Raw genomic sequence first — 18,942 nt, 5'->3', positions numbered from 1 at the left:
GAGGAAAGGGGGTACAAGGGCAGTTCAGTGGTAGAATTCTCGCCTGCAGTGCAGGAGACCCAGGTTTGATTCCCCCCCAAAAAAACAAACAGGCAAAACAAACAAACAAACAAACAAAAATTCAACAAATGGTGCTGTGATAACAGGATATTCACATGGAAAAATAATGAAATGTGACCCCGCCATATGGCAGACAAAAATAAAGAGGACAAAGTCAGGATAATAGGTAATAATAGTCTAGAGAAATGTTTATTTTTCCATAACTTCATTTAAGTAAATTTTAATATTATACAATTACTTAAAAAGACATTTAAAAACACTAAGTAATGATACTGTAAATTTGTCTTACACTTTTATGATATGAATTTTTAGGCTCCCTTAGAAGAGAAAATGTTAGTGTTTAACAAGGATGCTTTGGGTTTGGTGATTTATGATTTCAGTAATCTTTCCTGCTCTGTGTACACATATCCAACTGTTATAAATGATTTTAACTGTATTTCAAAGAGTCTAAGCCATCTAAAATGACGAGTATTACATGGCCTAAAGTAGTTTAAGTACAGAGATACAGGGAAGTAATCACCTCATAAAAATTGGAGGATAAGTGGTATCTTCTCCACGGAAGAGGCCAGGATCTTGACCACTGGGAAACAACTTGGTATGTTCATCTGATGACAAAAGAACTAGTATCATTTGAGAAAATGGGGATTAAAAAATGTATCTCTACTCAAAGACAGCACAGTGAGTGTTTACATAAAATAATGAGGTGACACTTTAGTTTGAAAAATAAACGTCAAATTAAATTTTTCTATTTTTAAACTCTGACATACAGTAAAATTATAGTAGATGTGAAACACAACATTCCTTAAATAGTGAACATTTTTCCATAGCCTCATTGAATCTATACATAGCACGTATTTGGCATTAATTTCTTCAAGTTCTAAGGAATACAAGTATATGAAATCACAAAGCTTAAATCTAGAGTACTAAAAAAATTATAGCCATTTCAAGGATGGCTGTCACTTTTTAAGAGCTTGGTTCTGCTTGAAGAATTACTTGAATAGCACTGAAAGAGGCAAGCTCTCCCACCCACAATGCAATTTTCCTGGTTATATTTGCATAGTATTCTTTAAAAGACAGAGTCTTTGGAAAAAAGACAAAAGTTTGTGCAAACCTATGGCTTTTACTTTTTATTACCAACACACAAAGTACATGAAAAATATAAATTACTATTCTTCAACTTATCTGTCTGTTTCCTATTTCTAGATGCTTTAAATAGAATAGAAAAAGCAAGGAAACAAAATGAATTCTTCCTGCTACATTAAAGGCTAACATTTCAATGTCTCATTTGCAACAAGTCAATAGTAAAAGTTATAACCATCAAAAGAAGAGAAGCAATTATGCCTTAAGTGCCTCCTTAGTTTTTGGATTTTTTTTCCATAAAGAGAAAGTAAATGTGAACCATATATTACTGCAGAAAAAGAGTTAATTTTTTCTTTTCATAAATGTTTTTGCCTCTTTCAAAAGCTCTTCAACATCTTCCTTCTCTTGGTCTTCCTTTTCTGGCTCCCAGTCAGAGTCTTCATCTGTTGGCTCGTATTCTTCTTCCTTATCATCTATAAAGTTGACATCCACATCGTGCTCACTGGGTTGTCCAACATCATCACTGTCACCTAAAGTGCTTCTCACTAAAACAAGAGAAGATTGGGTACACAGCACATCATTGGGTACACACATATCACTCTTGCTGTAAGATGCCTTTCTACATCAAGAGGAATCTATTTAATTTCCTACATAACTGAATACTACAGATTTCTAGAATGGATACCGAAATGATCAATTATTATTTATTTTTCTAACTTTTTCCACCATGGTACTCCTGAGACTAAAATGGCTGAGATTCATAATAATCATTCCTCTGACCGACAAAAGTACTGTTTCACAGATCAGATGAGCAGATATGAGTTTAGGTATACCAGGAAATTTAATTTATAGATCTAATACATCCTTACAGTTCATGTTTCAATAAAATTAGGATTCTTGTGGAAAGAGCCATAAGAATTTATACATTTCTAAATAATATTATAACGCTAGATTTTTTGTCTTCAAATTAATTTCTTTCCTCATCCCACATCAACAGAGTTCACTCAAAATAAGGCAATGAAAGACTTTAGGAGGATGTGGAACATTTAAGGAACAGCTAGGAAGATTCTATCTGGAAATCTGAATGGCAGAGAACAATTCCTTTAATAAGCAGCAGAAGTGGAGCAGCAAATGTATAACTTAAAAATATTAAATGCATACACTTTTGTACATGCTTTGAATAAATTTATAACTTAAATGAAAACAAGGAGTTTGATGAGAAACAATGAAAATGATGACAAAGTAATTTATTCTCTGAACTCCTATAGCCCAACACATCTATATTTTTCTTTGTATCACTACTCAATCCACAGGGGATCTGAGATAGATTATAATGACAATAACTATAGTGTAATAAAATACAAATAAAAGTATAAACTAAGAAAATGAAAACGCAGAATATAAATCTGTCAATCAATTTTAACATCATTATTATAAACTGAGGATCAAATTTATCCTTGGGTTTCTTGGTAACCAAGTCTAAGAAGGGAGACACAATAACCTGCACAATTCTTATTAACATAAAGTAGGAAACACATAAGTTCCTTAGGGGAAATTCTTTTATTATATTCACTTGTATACATATCATATCTTCTGTAAACATACTGAGGGCATTTTTTTATGTCTAACTAGTCCCAATTCCCCATAATATTTTTATGATAGAATGCATTTTAAAAACATTTAGAGGATAATCTGCAGATGGGGAAGAGGGTGAAGAGGTGTCATGGTCAGGTCCATGTGTCAACTTGGTGAGGTGATGGTACCCATTTGTCTGGTTGGGCAAATGCTGGCCTGTCTGCTGCTATGAGGACATTTCATAGAATTAAATCATGATCATGCCGGCTACATCCACAGCTGATTCCATTTGTAATCAGCCAAGGGGAGTGTCTTCTTTAATGAATGATGTTTAATCTAATCACTGGAAGCCTTTTAAGGAGGATTCAGAAAAGACAGGCTCTCTTCCTGCTTCAGCTGGCAAGCCTCTCCTTTGAGGTTCATCCAGACCCTCCATCGGAATCGTCAGCTTCACAGCCTGCCCTAACAGATTTTGAACTCTATGTTCCCACAGTTACATGAGACACTTTTATAAATTTTATATTTGCAAATATTTCCTGTTGATTCTGTTTCTCTAGAGAACCCTAACTAATGCAGGAGGAAAGAAAATCAATATCTCTATTCTTGTCCGTTTTATTCTTGGAAGTATGACATATACATGACTATTTAATGATATCTTAATAAACAGTTTCTTAAACAAAACTTAAATAAAACTTCAGCTTCTCCTCCTACCTTGTTGGCTATTCCTTCTCAGTCTCCTTTGCCACATCTTTTTCATCTTCCCAACTTCTAAATTTTGTAGTGTACCAAATTTCAGGTTGGAAATTCTTCTCCAACTTACTCCTTAGATGATTCCATCCAGTCTTACATCCTTTATACCTTAAGCCCTGACTCTTGCCCTGAATTCCAGACTCATTTATATTAACTGTTTTATTAATTAGGGTTCTCTAGGGAAACAGAACGAACAAGAGATACCTGTAAATATGAGATTTTATAAAAGCGTCTCGCACAACTGAGGGAATACATGAACCAAATTCCATAGGGCAGTCTGCACCCTGGCAACAATGTCAAAGGTGTTCAGTGAATTCTGCAGGAGAGGCTGGCTGGCTGAAGTAAAGAAGGTTCTCTCTTCTAACTGCTGAAATCATCACCTCTCCCTTAAAAGTCTTCAACTGATCAGACTAAAGCCAATTGACAGGATTTGCTCATTGTAGAAGACACCCCCATTAGCTGATTGTAGATGTAATCAGCCATGGGTACAATCAACTGACTGATGATTTAATAAACCAGCCTCTGTCTTATTAACCAGCCATGAAATGTCCATTACCTGGCCAAGTTGACACATGAACCTAACCATCACAGTCCACCCCCTTGTCACTTTGGCTGCTGTACACATCACCTTTAACCATAATTAATCTCTAAACAGAACACAGTAACAGACAATACAAACACATCTGAGTATTATTTCACCTAACAATATTCAACAGTCCTGTATACAACAGGAAATGCACTAAGTATCTCCAAAATCAGGTGCAAGCCCTTGGGTAACATTCATTCTTAAATCTGGTATTTTATAACTTAAATACTACGATATGAACAGTTCAACTATGTCATATGATAAGGGGATAAGAAGAAAACAAAAGATATTCACTTTATGTACAAATACAAACATACTCATAATAAAGCAAGGAAGAATATTTATACAATCACAGTGCTTGTTTCTGTAACAGGTACTGTTCATATTTATCACTACCTTCTTCCACTCCCCATTCCATGTTCCCTTTATGCTCAGTAAACACCTCAGCTGGTCATGGTTCTTCGCCTAGAAGGGTGACCTAAACCTTTATTCCTGACGTTTCTGAGCCATTGGTAGTTCTGCCTGGATTGGGTTGTTGGCGTTTTCCAATGACTCTATCAACAGCATGGTAGTACTTAGAGACACTCTACGAGATTTCCTGTATTCCAGGAAAACTCTTCTTTACTTCCATTGTGTAGTTGCAGTCCTAATTCCCCTTGATAGTCAGAATCAGTCACCCCAACCATTATAGTAACCCCCTTCTTTGCCTGTTGATTCAGAGAAATGAGAAGACCAAAGTGGCCAGGTGGCAACCTTAACTTCCAATTCAATGGAACCATGTCTCCTGGTGGGAGGACTCTTCCTTTTGGAACTAAGGCCTGTGTAGACCAGCAGAACTTAAGGTTGCAGGGACAGAAAGCAAACTTTTTTCCAGTAGATCACTAGAGGTGACAGTGAGTGGTGCCACTTCCATTTCCATCCCTTGATTCCTGGATCTGTGAATCCTGACTATGAGGGAAACAGTACCATACAGTGGACACTGATTCAGAGCATACGGTCTCCTGGAGACACTGCCCCAACCCTGCAAAGCATTGCTACCTAGTCAGCACCATAATGGAGTCTTCAAAAGGCCATTCCACCATTCTATCAACCTACCTGCTTCTGGATGATAGGGAACATGGTAAGATCAGATAATTCCATGAGCATGTGCCCATTCCCACACTTCATTTACTGTGAAGTGGGTTCCTTGATCATAAACAATGCTGTGTGGAATACCACGATGGTGTATGGCATTCCGTAAGTCCATGGATGATAGCTTTGTGGCATTTCATAAGTCAATGGATGACAGTTTTGTGAAGGCACTGCATGCAAGGAAGGCAACCCCATATCCAGAGTATGTGTCTATTCCAATTAGAACAAACTGATGTCCCTTCCATGATGGAAGTAGTCCAATGTAATCAACCTGCCACCAGGTAGCAGGATGATCACCTCGGGGAATGGTGCCATATCGGGAACTGAGTGTGGGTCTCTGCTGCTGGCAGACTGGGCACTCAGCAATGGCTGTAGCCAGGTCAGCCTTGGTGAGTGGAAGTTCATGTTGCTGAGTCCCTGCAAACTTCCCCTACACCATGACCACTTTGTTCATGAGCCCATTGGGCAATTGAGAAGAGTGGTTGGGGAAAGAGGCTGACTGGTTTCCATAAAAGGTATATCTTATCCAACTGATTATAAAAACCTCACAGTCTGGTGAGCAGTCATATGGGACACAAATATCTTCATGTTCCTTGCCCACTCAGAAAGTTCTATCTACATACCTCTTCCCCAGACCTCTGTCACTAATCTTCCAATCATGTTCCTTCCAAGTCTCCGCCCATCCAGCCAAACCATGAGTCACTATACAAATGCACCTCGGGCCAGTTCTCTGTCCAAACAAAATGAACACCCCGATGTACTGCTTGAAGTTTTGCCCATTGGGAGGATTTTCCCTCACCACTATTCTTCAGGGACATCCCAGAAAGAGGCTGCAGTGCTTCCCCTTTCACCAGTAAGTCTAGTGGTTGCTACTTCTTGCTCACTAGGTTCGACCAACATATCATCACAATAATGGACCAGTGTGATGTCTTCTGGGAGGGAGAAATGATCAATGTCCCTGCAGAAAAGATTATGACATAGGGTTGGAGAGCTGATATACTCCTGAAGCAGGACGGTGAAGATATACTTGGTAGCCTTGCCAACTGAAAGCAAACTGTTTCTAGCAGTTCTTACTAACAGCTATTAAGTAAGAAGCATTTGCTAGATGTTTTGGTTTGCTAAAGCTGACAGAATACAACATATCAGAAATGGAATGGCTTTTCAAAGAGGAATTTATTAAGCTACAAGTTTACAATTCTAAGGTGATGAAAATGTCCAAATTAAGGCAACAAGTGGTTACCTTTACTCTAGAAAGGTTGATGCCATCTGGAACACCTCTGTCAGCTGGGAAGGTACCTGGCTGGCATCTGCTGGTCCCTTGCTCCTGAGTTCTATTGCTTTCAGCCTGCTTCCTGGTGGGGTTCCTCCAGGTGTGGGTTTCATTTTCTGGCTTCCTTTGGCTCTATCCAGATTCCGGCTTGCTTAGCATCTCATGGTAAGCATGAGATGGAAGCACACAGCAATGTCTTTTGGGCTCTGCCCATGTCTAGGCATGTGCTCTCTCTTGGCATTCCAAGGATCCCCAAATGATCTGTGTCTCCATCAGCTCTGAAGCAACTGTTCTCCAAGCATCTGCATCTGAGGTTTCTCCAAAATGTTTTCCTTTTAAAGGACTCTGGTAAACTAATTAAGGTGCACCTTGAATGGGTGGAGCCCATCTAGTCAAAAGGTCATACCCACAACTGGATGTGTCACATCTCCATGGAAACATTCCAATTAAAGTTTTCCACCTTAAACAATAGGTCTGGCCCCACAAAACTGGATCAGAATTAAAACATGGCTTTTCTAGGGGTACATAATAGTTTCAAACTGGCACATCAGATCAACAGCTGCATACCAGGTACCAGGGAATGTGTTGATTTGCTCAAGCAATAACACCACATCTCGAACAGCATCTGTAACTGGGTCACCACCTGATTAAGTTTATGATAATCCACTGTCAACCTCCAAGAACCATCTGTTTTCAGCACAGGCCGAACAGGAGCGCTGAATGGGAATGTGATGGGAATTATCACCTCTGTATCCTCCAAGTCTTTAAGAGGGGCTCTAATCTCTGTAATCCCTACAGGATTCTAGTATTGCTTGACTTATTATTTTGCTAGGAAGGGGCAGTTTTTGTGGCTTCCACTTGGTCTTTTCTACCATAACAGCCCCCACTCCACAAGCCAGGGAACCAATGTGGAGATTCTGCCAGTTCCCAAGTATGTCTATTCCAATTATGCATTCCAGAACTGGGGCAATAACCATAGAATGGGTCCAAGGACCCACTGGATCCACTGTGAGATGGACCTGAGCTAAAACTCCATCAATCACATGACCTCTATAAGCCCCTACTCTGATTGATGGACCAGAGTGATATTTTGGGTCTCCTGAAATTAATGTCATTTTACTGAGCCAGTGTCTAGTAGTCCCCAAAATATCTGATCATTTTCTTTTCCCCAGTGCACAGTCACCCTGGTAAAAGGCTATATGTCTCCCTGGAGAAGTTTAAGAGGAAGATTAACAGTATAAATTTTTGATAGTATCACAGGGTCCTACCACAAGGGTATCTGGCCTTCCCCCTCATTCAAGGGGCTTTGGGTCTCTAAACTGTCTCATGTATGGGAATTGATTAAGGGGCCATGGCACTCTGTTTTTGTAATTCAAGTTAGACTTCTGTTCACTTGACCTAGAACTCTTATACAGCTCAAAGAATTTAGTAGAATGCCCATTCATTTTACTTCTAGGCACCCCATGATCTATTAGCCAATGTCATAACTCTCTGTCAGATTACCCTGGCTGCTTCTTTGAGTCTGTTGTCCAAGTAGCCACGCCCTCCTTGTCTACGGTGATTAACTGTTGTCACCTGGCTTCTGCCAACTCAGGATCTAATAATCCCCATTGTGTTAAAGGATTCAAGCTCAGGGACAGAAGTTCCCATGGTAATATCTGATTTACAGAGAAAGGCAACTACAGAACTCTTCAGGTATGATGGAACTAGTTTCACAAATTTATTCCTCAAAGTCTTGGTAAAAGGTGTGTCCTCTAGACATTCCTGGGGTGTATGAGCAGGTTTTCCATGATATATTCACTCTAACATTCCAATCTCTCTAAGCCTTTGGATGAGGGAATCCATGAGGGGATCCAGAAGAAGGCAGTTCTGGCATTTTGACCTCAGGTAATGTCAAAGTTGACCTCAGGCCAACTTTTGATCCAAGTTTCAGCCAAGTACCCAAAACAAACCATTAAAGCCCTTTCTAACCCCTTGAGCTACAATATTAAATGCAGAAATCTCTACTTAACGGGCCCATATCAATAAATTCAGCCTGATCCAATTTTATATTTCTTCTACAGCTAACCCACACCATTAATATCCATTCCCACAAATATTCCCCTGATTACTATCTATATAAATTGAAAACTCATGCAGGTGACCCTCCTCATGGGTCACACTTTGTACCTCACCTTTCAGAGTCCATTGGGATTTTAATCTGATTATAGGTCTTGAAGAAAAGAGGAGTGGTGGGGATGGGTCATGAAAAGAATTAAAAATGCCTTTCAAGTCAATTACCTAAGGTTATTCCATTGCAGTTTCATCTGGTAAAACAGGATTAATCTTTCCAGACAAAGGAGTGGGGGCTGTTTCCCTAGGGTTATTACAGGTTTTGCAGGCACTGAAGAGCCAATCTCTTTAGGTGGAGGTTGGATGGCAGACTTCTCAGGGTGGACTAGAGGTTGGGAAGCTGTTTCCTCAAGGTAGGCTGGAGGTCAGATAGCTGTCTCCTTAGGGCAGGCTGTTTTCTCAGGGTAGGGTGGAAGCAGAGTGGCTGTTTCCTCAGGGCAGACCATTACAGGTTTATCCAGCAAAGGCTCAGCACAATCTAAGGTTCCAATGTCCCCACCACTATCATTATCAACCCATAGGTCCCCATCCCATGATTCAGGATCTCATTCTTTTCCTGTCAAAGCCCTTAATTTCACAGCAGACATCCTTGCAAGGTTGAGAATTTAGTTCATGTTTTAAATCTGCTACTCATACAATGAGACTCTGGGTCTGGTTTTCAGAGATCTCAAGTCTGTAACCACAGGAAATAAGATTTTTTTTCTTTCAGGGTACACACAGAAACTTTTACACCTTTCATACGGCATGTGTTTAATTGCGAATTTGAAGACCTCAGCTCATTTTTTTCTTTCATAACTGTATCCATACAACATATATAAGAACAACCAGCCAATATCATTAATACCTTTTAATTCTGTTAAGGTGTCAAAAACATTGCCAACCAGAGCCTTGCCTTGTAACAAGAGTATAATGAGAATCAAATGGTGATATTTTGTGTATCTGTATTGCCAACTCACACCATGGACTGTCAGTGCCGTCCTGATTATTATAGTCATTAGTGCTTTTTAATTTAATCACAGTAGAAAACCAATTGCAAAAACCCATTTTTAAGATCCTGTATCTTAAGAACCACTCCTGATACAAAAGGTTAAACAGGGTTCTCCAGAGAAACAGAACCATCAGGAGATATCTGTAAGTAAGAGATTTTTTAGAGTCTCAGGCAACTGTGAGGATGCATGAGTCCAAATTACACAAGGCAGATGTTAGCTGGTAACTCTGGTGAAGGTCAATGATGAATTCCACAGGACAGGCTGCCTAGCTGAAGTAGAGACAAAAATTCTCTCTTCTAAATACTGAAACCATCCTCTCTCTCTTAAAAATCTTCAAGTGATTGGATTAAATACAATTGATAGGATTTGCTCATTGTGAAAGACTACCTTAGTTGACTGTGGATGTAATCAGCCATGGATTCAATCAACTGACTGATGATTTAATAAACCAGACTCTGGTTTATTAACCATTCAAAAAAACGTCTTTGCAGTAATCATTAATTTAGTGCTTGCTTGACCAGACAACTGGGCACCATCACCTGACCAGATTGACACCGGACCCTAACCATCACAACTGTCTATGTTATCACCATTTGAACAGGCATCTGAAACTTAACACTTTCAAAACCAAACTCTTGAGTCTCCTCATCTAAATCTTGTCATCTATAACTAATGAGTATACAACTTCTCAAACTTTCCAACTTTCCAGCTGTTTTGGCAAGAAACCTTGCCTTGAATCTCCTATATCCACCAACACAAACCCAATATTCAGTATGTCAACAAATCCTATTAGTTCTATCTTAAAAATACATCCACTACATCCACTCAAACAAACAGGCCAAATACCATCATCATCTGGATTCTTTCAATAGCCTCCTGTCTAGTTTTTCTGCTTCTATCCTAGTCCATCTCCACAAAGAAACCACATGTATTTAATATCAGTCAGATGTTACTTTCAAAACCTTCCAATAACTTTCTATCTTACTCTGAATAAAATTTGAATTTCTTATTTGCAGGTCTTCCATAAGTGGTTGACTGTTAGCTTTTCTGATTTCATCTCCTATCACTCTCTCCTTATGCTCTTTGTTCCGATTCTATCCTCCCTTTGCTACTCCTTAAATAGCCCAAGCATGATCTTCCCTAGGGCCTTTGAACTCACTGTTCCAAATGCCTGGCAAACTTCTCCCCCAGATAACCACCCGACTTGCTCCTCCTTTCAGGTGTCGGCTCTAATGTCAAACTATCAGAAAGTTCATTTTCCATCTGATCTAATATGACACACCCTTTACATACACACGTTTAAAAAAATGTTTTTATTGGGAAATATCCACACATGTACAGTCCAACCATATTATACAATGACTCACAATAACATCACATAGTTGTGCATTCTTCACAATGATCATTTTTAGAACATTTGGATCACTCCAGAAAAAGAAACAAAAAGAAAAAACAAACCCTCATACATCCCATACCCACTGACCCACAGAATTTCAATCTAGCCAATTTTTACCTGTTCCTCCTTTCAGATCTCTGCTTTAATGTCAAACTATCAGAAAGTTCATTTTCTATCTGATCTAATATGACACTCTCTTTACAATATCATCACATAGTTGTGATTTTCCATCTGATCTAATGATATTGTAAAGGGGGTATCAACAATTTATCTCCTCCTATCATTTATTTATTTTTTATTCATATATACATATATATTCTTTTTACTCATCTGTCCATATCTTAGATAAAAGGAGCATCAGACACAAGGCTTTCATAATCACACAGTCACGCAATAAAAATTAAATAGTTACACAGTCTTCTTCAAGAATCAAGACTACTGGAACACAGCTCAATAGTTTCAGGGACTTCCCTTTAGCCACACCAGCACACCATAAATTAGAAACAGGTATATATATAATCTGGAAAGATAACCTCCTGACTCTGAAATCTCTCGGCCACTGAGACTTTATCTTGTCTCATTTCTCTTTCCCCTTTTGGTCAGACAGCTTTCTTTTTTTTTTTTTTTTTTAAATTCTGCATGTAATTAGCTCCTGGCTATTTCTATGTACCCTATATTCAATGTTTGAAGACTGAGTTTAGATATTCTAGTTATGTTTGTAATTGATCCTTTTATCAGTATATATAGGATCTTTCTTTATTCCTTCTAACAATATTTGACTCAGTTTATTTTGTCTGCTAATTATTTAATCATCCCCACTCTGTTTTTATTTTGTATGCTGCATGGCAGGGGTCCAATTTCATTTTTTTCCTGTGTGAATATCCCATTATTGCAGCACCATTGTTGAATTTTTGTTTGTTTGTGTTTTCTTTCTTTTGTTTGCTTGTTGGCAGGCAAACAAAAGAAAGAAGTGCATGGGCTGGCAAATGAACCAGGGTCTCCAACATGGCAGGTGAGAATTCTACCACTGAACTACCCTTGCACCTCCCACATTGTTTTTGTTTTTTTTTTTTAATTAAAAAAAAAAAAATTGACTAACACAGCATTTAGAAATCATTCCATTCTACATATGCAATGAGTAATTCTTAATATCATCACACAGATGTATGATCATCATTTCTTAGTACATTTGCATCGATTTAGAAAAAGAAATAGCAAGACAACAGAAAAAGAAATAAAATGATAATATAGAGAAAAAATAAAAATAAAAAATACAAAAAATATATATACAAAAACAGAACAAAAAAACTATAGCTCAGATGCAGCTTCATTCAATGTTTTAACATAATTACATTGTAATTAGGTAGTATTGTGCTGTCCATTTCTGAGTTTTTGTATCCAGTCCTGTTGCACAGTCCGTATCCCTTCAGCTCCAATTACCCACTATCTTATCCTATTTCTAACTCCTGATGGTCTCTGTTACCAATGACATATTCCAAGTTTATTCTCTAATGTTGGTTCACATCATTGGGACCATACAGTATTTGTCCTTTAGTTTTTGGCTAGTCTCACTCAGCATAATGTTATGCATAAAGCATAAGGAATATTATGCAGCTTTAAGACAGAATAAACTTATGAAGCATGTAATAACATGGATGGACCTAGAGAACATTATGCTGAGTAAGACAGCTTTCTTATACCTGGGAGTCAGGTCCCACATTGGAGGCAGGGCAGCGATTTCACCTGCCAAGTTGGCTTAGAGAGAGGCCACATCTGAGCAGCAAAAGAGGTTCTCTGGGGATGATTCTTAGGCATAATTATCAGTAGGCTTAGCATCTCCTTTGCAATTATAAGCTTCATAGGGGCAAGCCCAAAGAATGAAGACTCAGCCTATTGATTTGGTAGTTCACCACTGCTTGCAAGAATATCAGGAATTCCCCAGATGGGGAAGTTTACTATTTAGTCCTTTCTCCCCAGTCTCTCAAGGGGACTTTGCAAATACATTTTCATTCTCTGCCCAAATTACTCTGGGATATATCAGGGCATCACATTAACCTGTACAAACCAACAAGATCTCATGCTTTATCCAAGATTCCATGTAATTATGGTGTTCAAGTAAACTGACTTTACAAGTTAAATTAGATAATATGCTATGCAAAATATAAATTTTGCACCAAATAAACATCTCTCCCTTTGATCTGCATGAAGGGTAGAGTTTGAAAATATGGGCTGTATCATCCTTTATCCAGTATACTGATTTATCTTATTCCTATATACCTCAGATTCATTCATATCTCTAGATGAAGTCTGAACAATTTTTTCAGCTTTTTAAACACTTGCTGAATGGGATAATGCTGACTTTCATGGCTTCAATGATCTAATTCTGAATCTCAGGCATGCTCACACTCTTGTTATTCTATTTCCTTACTCAGCTTTTTCTTCTTAGCAGTTATCACCATCTGACATCATATAATTGTTTACATGTGCACTACTTTGTAAAAGTCTATAACAGCACAGCATTGACTCTATTGTATCCTTATTTCCTACATGCCTAACATGTAGAAGTCACTCAATACATATTTGTTGAATATATGAATGAATGAACAAATGAACTACTTGCAAATCAACTGTCGAACAGCTCTAGTTTTACATAAATCCTTCTTACAACCTATGCTTTTGATTACAGGGCTGTCTGTCAATATAATGATTTATATAGCAGAGTTTTGTTTAAATCCTGGTAAGGGACTTTAAGTCTCACTGAACCCTGGAAATCTATAGCAACTTATTGAGCAGAATCATTTGCTGAGGCAGTAAGGCATATTTATCAAAAGAATCCCATCTATTTCCTCAAAAAATGCTAGTTTTGGCTGTTCTTATTTGGTTGTCCATCCCCCCTTACCCAACAAAAAGTCTCCTGATATAAATAGTTTAAGAAAAAGAGGGCTAGACTAGTGGGGTAGAAGTCCAAATATCTGTATCTTAAATAAGACCCATGACAACGAACAAGTCACTAATCTAAAGGAATTTATTCCCTTAATCTATGAATCAAGGGATACTGATTGAATGTCTCAAAGACTCTTCCTAAGTCCAAATTTCTAATTTTAAGGCCAAAGTAGAAACATTTATTTTGTGTATAAATCAGTGAAGTGATATGAAATGTGGAGAAGGTAGACAGACTACTTGAAGGTAGGACAAGAGAAATCAGCTGTCAGTCATATTTAAAATTTGATGGCTTACAATGAACCATGATGATGAAAAATAACTTAGAAAAAGTAATAAATTCTTTAACAAGTTTAAAACATGCTATTAACTATAGACTATTAGGTTGCAGTAATTTCTGACTCTTCTTATGCAAAGGAATTCAAATTATCACAGTGACTACAATGAAATTTGTAACTAACAATTTCTGCATGATGTTTAAAATTTCTTATTCCAAGAACTAAGTCTGCAGAGCTGCTTAGATGTAATTGCTGATTCTGCATGGAGAAACAATCTTTTCAAATAACTTTTTGGTATTGGGATATAAGACAACAGACGTCTCAGAGCATATTAATAGCTTAACACTAATCATTGCTCAGGTTTTCTTTTTCTTTCTTTTTTAGTAGATCTTAGGACTATCCAGGACGTTAATTTTCAATAAATGAAGAAATATTTTGGTTCAATATCTCTAAGGACGAAAATAAACTAAATACACACAAGAATAATTATTTAAAATAATGCCTAGTTTTATTGCTAAAGATGTTTTCTTTTATGCATGAAACTCCTAGATAGATATTCATATTTTAGCATCAGAGAGTTTGCATACTGACCAACTTTTATTATGCATGAAATTTATTTCTTTGATAAAAACCATTGTGTCAACTTTTCTCATAACCTATATTCTTTCAACTCTCCCCATACTTAGCTTTTAGAAACTCATTTAAATCTCATTAATCTTTCTTAAGAACTTTCTGTCTAGATCTTTTGGTTTCTACAGGCATACCTCAGAGATATTGCAGGCTCAGTTCCAGACCACCACAACAAAGTGAATATCACAATAAAGTGAGTCACATGTATTTTTTGGCTTCCCACTGCATATAAAAGTTATGTTTATACTATAGTGTAGTCTGTTAGATGTGCTACAGCATTATGTCTTAAAACAAAACAAAACAATGCATAGACCCTAATTGAAAATACTTTATTGCTGGGGGTGCAAGGGTAGGTCAGTGGCAGAATTCTCATCTGCCATGTGGGAGACCTGGGTTTGACTGCCAACCTGTGCACTTCCCCAACCCACCCCCACCCCCACTCACCTCCCAAAAATAATTCAACAAATAGTGCTACAATAACGGGTTAGTCACATGGAAAAAGAGTGAAATGTGACCCGTACCATACAGTATACAAAAAAAAAAAATACTTTATTGCTAAAAAATGCTAACTATCATCTGAACCTTCAGAAAGTTACCTTCTTTTTACTAGTGGAGAGTCTTCCTTGTTGTTGATGTTTGTTGAAAGCTGAGGTGGCTGTGGCAATTTCTTAAAATAAGACAACACTGAAGTCTGCCAATTCTTCTTTTCACGAAAAGATTTTTCTATAGCATGTATGCCGTTTTGCAAGTGCTGTGGACCCCAGAAAAGCCAGGTCCTTTAATCCTGATTCAATATTGTTGGGTAGAAATCTTTGATTTGATTGTCTTCATGGAGTTGTGACGTGCCCAATTTGGGGTGTGTCCTTTTGATTAGATGGAGCTGTAATTCCACCCATTCAAGGTGGGTCTTGATTAATTTATCAGAGTCCTTTAAAAGGAGAGACATTTTGGAGAAAACACAGTTGCTTCTGAGCCAACAGAGATAATGACATTTGGATATACCTGAAGTACCAACAGAGACAGCAGAAGCCTAGACATGGATGTGTGGAGATGCAGAGCCCAGTAGATGTCACCATGTGCCTTCTTATGGGATGTAAGCAAACCAGAGCCTAGAGCTGTGTCTCCAAGGAGCTAAGTAAAGGCCCACAGACTTTTAAAGAAGAAACCACTGGCAACTGAAGCTGGAAGCTGGAAGCAACTGAAGCTGGGAGCAAGAACGAGCAGATGCCAGCCATGTGCCTTCTCATGTGACAGCCTTTCTTGAATCAAGGTATCTTTCTCTGGATGCCTTAGTTTGGACATTTTTATGGCCTTAGAACTATAAACTTATAACTTAACATATTCCCGTTTTAAAAGCTATTCCATTTCTGCTATATTGCATTCTGGCAGTATTTAACGAACTAAAACAGCATGTAATGTTATCTGATAGCATTTAGCCACAGTACAACTTCTTTCAAAATTAGAGTCAATCCTTTTAAACCCTGCCACTCTTTTAACAACTAAGTTGATGTATTATTTTAAATCCTTTGTTATCATTTCAACAATGTTCACTGTATCTTCACCAGGATTCTATATCAGAAAACACTTTCTTTGTTCATCCAGAAGAAGCAACTCCTCATCCATTTAAGTTTTATTACAAGATTGAAGCAATTCAGTCACATCTTCAGGCTCCACTTCTATTCTCTTGCTTTTTTGCCACATTTGCAGTTACTTCCACCACTGAAGTCTTGAATCTTCAACGTGATCCATGAGGGTTGGAATCAACTTCTTCTAACCTCCTGTTAATGTTGCTATTTGACCTCTTCGTAATGTTCGTAATGGCATCTAAATGGTGAATCCTTTCCAATAAATTTTTAATTACTTTGCCAGAAGAATCACTATCTATGTCAGTTATAGCCTTGTGAAATGTATTTCTTAAATAAGACTTGAAAGTCAAATTTTTGCCTTGATCCATGGGCTGCAGAATGGATATTAGCAGGCATGAAAACATTCATCTCATTGTATATCTCCATCAGAATGCTTGGATGATGTGGTGCATTGTTAACAAGCAGTAAGATTTTGAAAGGAATCCCCCCCCCTTTTTTTTTGAGTAGTAGGTCTCAATAAAGGGCCTATAAATGATGTTGTAACCAGATGTGCTATCATCCATTCTTTGTACTTCCATTTATACAGCACAAGCAGAGTAGACTTAGCATTCTTCTTAGGGACCTAGGATTTTTGGTAAATGAGTATTGGCTTCAACTTAAAATCAACAGCTGTATTAGCCCCTAATAAGAGAGTCAGTCTGTCCATTGAAGCTTTGAAGCCAGGCACTGACTTCTCTCTAGTTATAAAAGTCCTAAATGACATCTTCTTCCAATAAAGGCTGTCTTGCCTACATCGAAAATATGTTGTTTAGGGTAGTCATCTTCATCAATGATCTCTGCTAGATCTTTTGGATAACATGCTGTAGGTTCTACATCAACACTTGTTGCTTCACCTTGCACTATGATGTTATGGAGACAGCTTCTTACCTTAAACCTCATGAACCAACTCTGTCATCTTCAAACTTTTCTTCTGCAGCTTCTTCACCTCTGTCAGCCTTCATAGAATTGCAGAGAGTTAGGACCTTGCTCTAGATTAGGCTTTGGCTTAAGGGAATGTTATAGCTGGTTTGCTACTTCTATCTAGACTACTAAAACTTTCTCTATAGCAGCAATACAGCTATTTTCCTTTCTTATTATTCTTGTGTTCACTGGAGTAGCACTTCTAATTTCCTTCAAGAACTTTCTCTTTTGCATTCTCAACTTGGCTAACTGTGAGACACAAGAAGCTGTGTCTAGCTGTGTTCAGCCTAGCTAGGCTTTGAACATGCCATCCTCACTAAGCTTAATCATTCCTAGTTTTTGGTCTGAAGCTGTTGTCAGGTTAATTATTGGCCTAATTCCAATACTGCTAGGCCTCAGGAAACAGGGAAGCCCAAAGAAAGGAAGAGAGATGGGGTAAGTGGTTAGTCAATGGAGCAATCAGAACACACATATTTTTACTGTCTTATGTGGGTATAAGTTTATAGTGTCCCCAAACAATTACAGTAGTAACATCTAAGATTACAGACCACGGATCTATATAATAATGGATATAAAATTAATTAAAAAGTTTGAAATATTGTGAGAATTTTATCAAAATATGATATAGACACAAAGTAAGTACATGCTTTTGGAAAAATAGTGCTGACAGACTTGCTTGACATAGGGTTGCTGCAAACCCTAAATTTGTAAAGAACGCAAAATCTGCAAAGCACAATGAGGTAGGCCTATACTTCTGAAAAAAAATAAGTATGCATACAACTGCAGATTTAGAGAAATTACAGTAGATATCTGTAGAACATTCTAATTTTCAGTTATCAATAGCACCAATTGCCTAAAATAATGCACATCATACAACAATAGAGATCAGAAAGAACAATCCCAATCAGATGATAAAACATGGATAATTTCTTTTAAAAATTTTATACAGGTAACATAAAAGAAATTATCCTGGTACTGTGTCAAACATGAGAGACACCTAAATCAACAGACCAAGCCTTTGATCTTGAGGCTTGCTCTTGTGAAGCTTATTTTTGTAGTGGAGAAGCTTAGCCTAGCCTATAGGTAGGCCTAAGAGTTACTTAAAGAGGACCTCTTTTGTTGCTCAGATGTGGCCTCGTTCTTCCTAAGACCAACTGCAAGTGAAATTATTGCCCTCCCCACTACATGGGACATGACATCCAGGACTGAAAGTCTCCCTGGCAATGTGGTTTATGACTCCCAGGGATAAGCCTGGCGCTTGCACTGTGGGATCAACAAAGCCATCCTGACCAAAAAGGGGAAAAGAAGTGAAACAAATAAGGTCACTGGCTGAGAAAGTTCAAATAGAGTTGAGAAGCTACTCTGGAGGTCACTCTTACACAAGCTTCAGTTAGACATTGCTATCTATCATAGCCTGCCAAACCCCAACCAAACAGAACACCTAAGATGTTATATAAGATTCTTCAAAGGTTCCATGCACTAGGGTAACTTCCCAGAAACCTACAACTTCCAGATGGATCCCTGGACCACAGAAGACCTGAAATGCAGAGGGGCTAGCCTTTCTAGAACATCAGCTAGTTCCATCTCCCTATTCTATAT

The 18,942-nt window shown here is 37.9% G+C and overlaps 1 protein-coding gene across 8 annotated transcripts in view; it reads right to left on the bottom strand.

Annotated features, from left to right (window-relative positions):
• Positions 1 to 220: 220 nt before the first annotated feature.
• Positions 221 to 18,942, bottom strand: part of APLF (aprataxin and PNKP like factor) — a 176,413-nt gene continuing 157,691 nt past the window's right edge. For all 8 annotated transcript variants that reach the window (XM_077134429.1, XM_077134427.1, XM_077134431.1 and 5 more), the window contains one exon: positions 221 to 1,685. In XM_077134429.1, coding sequence (XP_076990544.1) covers positions 1,483 to 1,685 — 203 coding nt within the window. In that variant the 3' untranslated portion in view covers positions 221 to 1,482. The remainder of the gene's footprint in view (positions 1,686 to 18,942) is intronic.

The sequence above is a fragment of the Tamandua tetradactyla genome, chromosome 17 (genome assembly GCF_023851605.1).
Source record: "Tamandua tetradactyla isolate mTamTet1 chromosome 17, mTamTet1.pri, whole genome shotgun sequence".
Classification (NCBI taxonomy): Eukaryota; Metazoa; Chordata; class Mammalia; order Pilosa; family Myrmecophagidae; genus Tamandua; species Tamandua tetradactyla.
The sequence above is the reverse complement of the archived record's forward strand: the minus strand, read 5'-3'. Positions and strand labels throughout refer to the sequence as shown.